A 3,507-nucleotide genomic window follows, 5' to 3' on the forward strand; every position below is an offset into this window, starting at 1 on the left:
CCCTCATGGAGCTGTCAGTGGTGAGTGAGCAGTGCCCAGGAGTAGGAGGACGGCCTCAGAACCACAAGGGATGCCATATGAGCAGTGGTGCCTGCTCAGCAGGAGCCAGGCCAGCTTCCTACAGAGCTGCCTTATGAGGGGCATGGCCACCAAGAAGATCTGAGTTATCAGACACCGCAGAGATCCAGTGTGGCACTACACTGAAGAGGGTCTGCAGCCAGCAGGAAAAGACATACAGGTCTAGGAGTCTCTAGGACAGCCTGGTGTGGAGAGGATCAAGAGCTCTACCAAGGCTGAAAGTCCCAACAGGACCCAGGTCTTTGTGTCCATGGCTATGGCTGTTTTCTCTGCCAATGACGCCCATGAAGAGACACCAGGGCCTCATCGTGTCCTCGCCCCCAACCATGAACCAGGCAGGGTTTGTACCATTCTCCTGCACTTGGCCATGCACATCCCCATCTCCTACTGCCCCACAAAGATAACTGAGCAAGGTATGAAGGGAAAGGATCTCCTTCCTAGGGACTAGTGGTCAAGGCCTGGCTCTTGTGCTTGATGAAACACATCCAGTTTCCTACACATCAGTGTCACCTTCACATTGCCTTTGTCTCCTTGTCCTCACTGCCTCCAGGGTTCTGCTCTAACGAGCTCCAAGGGAGGCTGTGTGAGTGCTGGCCCTCAGGGGGACACTGCAGGAAACTTGCCTCTGACTTGGACTTCTGGAGAGCTGTCTTCAATTGTCTCTGAGTGCCTGAGGCTCGTGTGTGGGCTCATCAGCAAAGCCCCCAGAGGGGTGATTCCAAGGGCTTGGGCTGGTGCTGTGCTGCTGAGCTGGGCCAGGCTTGTAGGAGAGAGAGAGCTCGTGGCAAGAGGGCCGTGGTGCGGAGAGCCAGCTGTGCCCAGGAGCAGCTCCTCTGCACAGCACAGCAGGAAAGAGACACAGAGGCACAGACACAGAAAGAAGAAAAGGAGAGAGTGCCTGAAGGCAGCTGGCAGTGGGAGGATGCTGAGAGCTGCCTGCAGGAGAAACCTGCACAGCCCTTGACAAGGTAAGGGTCTGGCTGCAGGGCCATGCAGCTGCAGGTCCTGGGAGGGTCTCCTGCTGGGTCTTGTTTCTGGGAGGGCAGTGGGCAATGCAGTAGGCTTTGAGAGTCCTGCTGGGTTGTAGTGCGACGTGAGGAAGTCTGGCAGAAGCCCCTTGGAGTGTTATAACCTTGCTTCCCTCAGTCAGCCAAGAGTGTGGTGGCCAAGTCTCCTTCAGACACTGCAGGGGATGCAGATTGGATATTGGGACACCCCAGCTTGCGAATAACCAGCTCTGTTGGTGGGGCATCCTCCTGGGCTGCGTGCTGCTCTCCAGAAGGATGCAGGGCAGCTGGAGTGAAGCCTCGGCACCTCTGGCTAGGAGGGAAGAGCTGAGAACTTGCTCACAATCCACAAACAAGGTGAGGCTTCTGTCCAGCTGCACTGGGACTGGGATGTCTCTGCTCTCAACTGTCTTCAGTTTCTTCTCAGGGAAACACCTGTGTGGGATGGTCCTGAAGGTCACAGATGGGTTACACAGGGCAGCTGAGAACGGCAGTGTTCAACAGTGGCATCTGAAGCTCTGTTCTGCATTGAGATGCATTGTTTGAAACAGCACTGCAAATTCCATTGACCTGATCAGTGAACTGGAGTTTCCCCCATGTTCCTGCTTCCCCCTGCTGCACAACAGGAAGGACTCCTCTGCAGCCCACAGCAGCCCCTGCTCCCAGTGCCACTCTCAGACAGCACCAGCTGCAGCTCAAGCAAGAGAGATGCAGAAAGGTTCAGCTGCATAGACAGGGGTTGGGCTGGGTGGTGCTCCAAAACTTGCAATATGTTTTCCTCAGAGAAGCCTCTTCTAAATTTGTTCTGTCTTCTGTCTTCAGCAGACAACTGTGTCCAGAGTCAGCAAATGCCCAACATCAGCTCTGTGAGCGAGTTCCTGCTGCTGGCATTCACAGACACGCGCGAGCTGCAGCTCCTGCACTTCGCGCTCTTCCTGGGCATCTACCTGGCTGCCCTCCTGGGCAACGGCCTCATCCTCAGCGCCGTAGCCTGCCACCACCGCCTCCACACCCCCATGTACTTCTTCCTTCTCAACCTCGCCCTCCTCGACCTGGGCTGCATCTCCACCACTCTGCCCAAAGCCATGGCCAATGCCCTCTGGGACACCAGGGCCATCTCCTATCAAGGATGTGCTGCTCAGGTGTTCTTTTTAGTCTTCCTTATTGGTGCAGAGTTTTTTCTTCTCACTGTCATGGCCTACGACCGCTACGTTGCCATCTGCAAGCCCCTGCACTACGGGAGCCTCCTGGGCAGCAGAGCTTGTGCCCAGATGGCAGCAGCTGCCTGGGGCAGTGGCTTTCTCATTGCTGTCCTGCACACAGCCAATACATTTTCCCTGCCCCTCTGCCACGGCAATGCTGTGGACCAGTTCTTCTGTGAAATCCCCCACATCCTCAAGCTCTCCTGCTCAAATACCTACCTCACAGAAGCCAAGTTTCTTCTGGTTAGTGCCTGTTTAGGTGTTGGTTGTTTTGTTTTCATTGTGCTGTCCTATGTGCAGATCTTCAGGGCAGTGCTGAGGATGCCCTCTGTGCAGGGCCGGCACAAAGCCTTTTCCACGTGCCTCCCTCACCTGGCCGTCGTCTCCCTGTATCTCAGTACTGCCGTGTTTGCCTACCTGAAGCCCCCCTCCGTCTCCTTTCCATTCCTGGATTTGGTGGTGGCTGTTTTGTACTCAGCGTTGCCTCCCACAGTGAACCCCATCATCTACAGCATGAGGAATAAGGAGCTCAAGGAGGCGCTGAGGAAGTTGTTGCTATATTCAGTATTTCGACGAAGAAGCCATCTTCTGCTTGTGATTCCCTGAAGTAGAGATGGAGAAGGCAGAAACATCTTTGTTCATATATTTCAAAAATACTTCATCCTTTTCAATATTATTCCAATATGCTATATATTATTTTTATCATTTTATTTTTTAAATTTAAGTTATTTTTGTTCTTCTATCTCCTTCTACATTTTCTTCTTATCCAAAGACCTCATGTAGAGGTGCTGCTAATCTCTTTGTAACTAACTAAATAAAGGAACCAGCAGGTAGGCAGTTTCTGTGGATCTCATTTCTCATACACTCTTCTCAGGTAGAGCAGTGGTTGTGGGATGAAGATCCCTGCTACAACGTGGTGGAAAGCCCTGGTGTCCTCCTTTGGGGCTGCCCTTTCTGCCCTGGCAGGCACTCCCTCCCTGCAGCCTTTGAGTCAGGGATCACCACTTCTTTGGACCCACGAACACTGACAGCAGCAGGACATGGTTGTTTTGGTGCTGGTCACCCTTCTCTTCCACACTGCTGTCTTGTAGCACCACTGAATCAGAACTGGCCTTCCAGCCAGTGCCCCTAGGAGCATGGCTTTTGAAAGACCCCCAGGCAGCCCCTGCATGGGGCTCTGCCACCCGCCTGGCCCCAGCCCTCTCCAGCACTCTCCTTAC

General features: G+C 53.8%; 1 protein-coding gene across 1 annotated transcript; it reads left to right on the forward strand.

Annotated features, from left to right (window-relative positions):
• The first annotated feature begins 1,933 nt into the window (after window positions 1-1,933).
• Window positions 1,934-2,893, forward strand: LOC139999966 (olfactory receptor 14C36-like). Its single transcript, XM_072029640.1, has one exon. The coding sequence runs from the start codon at window positions 1,934-1,936 to the stop codon at window positions 2,891-2,893; it is 960 nt and encodes a 319-aa protein (XP_071885741.1).
• Window positions 2,894-3,507: the final 614 nt, after the last annotated feature.

Source organism: Anas platyrhynchos, chromosome 31, assembly GCF_047663525.1.
Source record: "Anas platyrhynchos isolate ZD024472 breed Pekin duck chromosome 31, IASCAAS_PekinDuck_T2T, whole genome shotgun sequence".
Classification (NCBI taxonomy): Eukaryota; Metazoa; Chordata; class Aves; order Anseriformes; family Anatidae; genus Anas; species Anas platyrhynchos.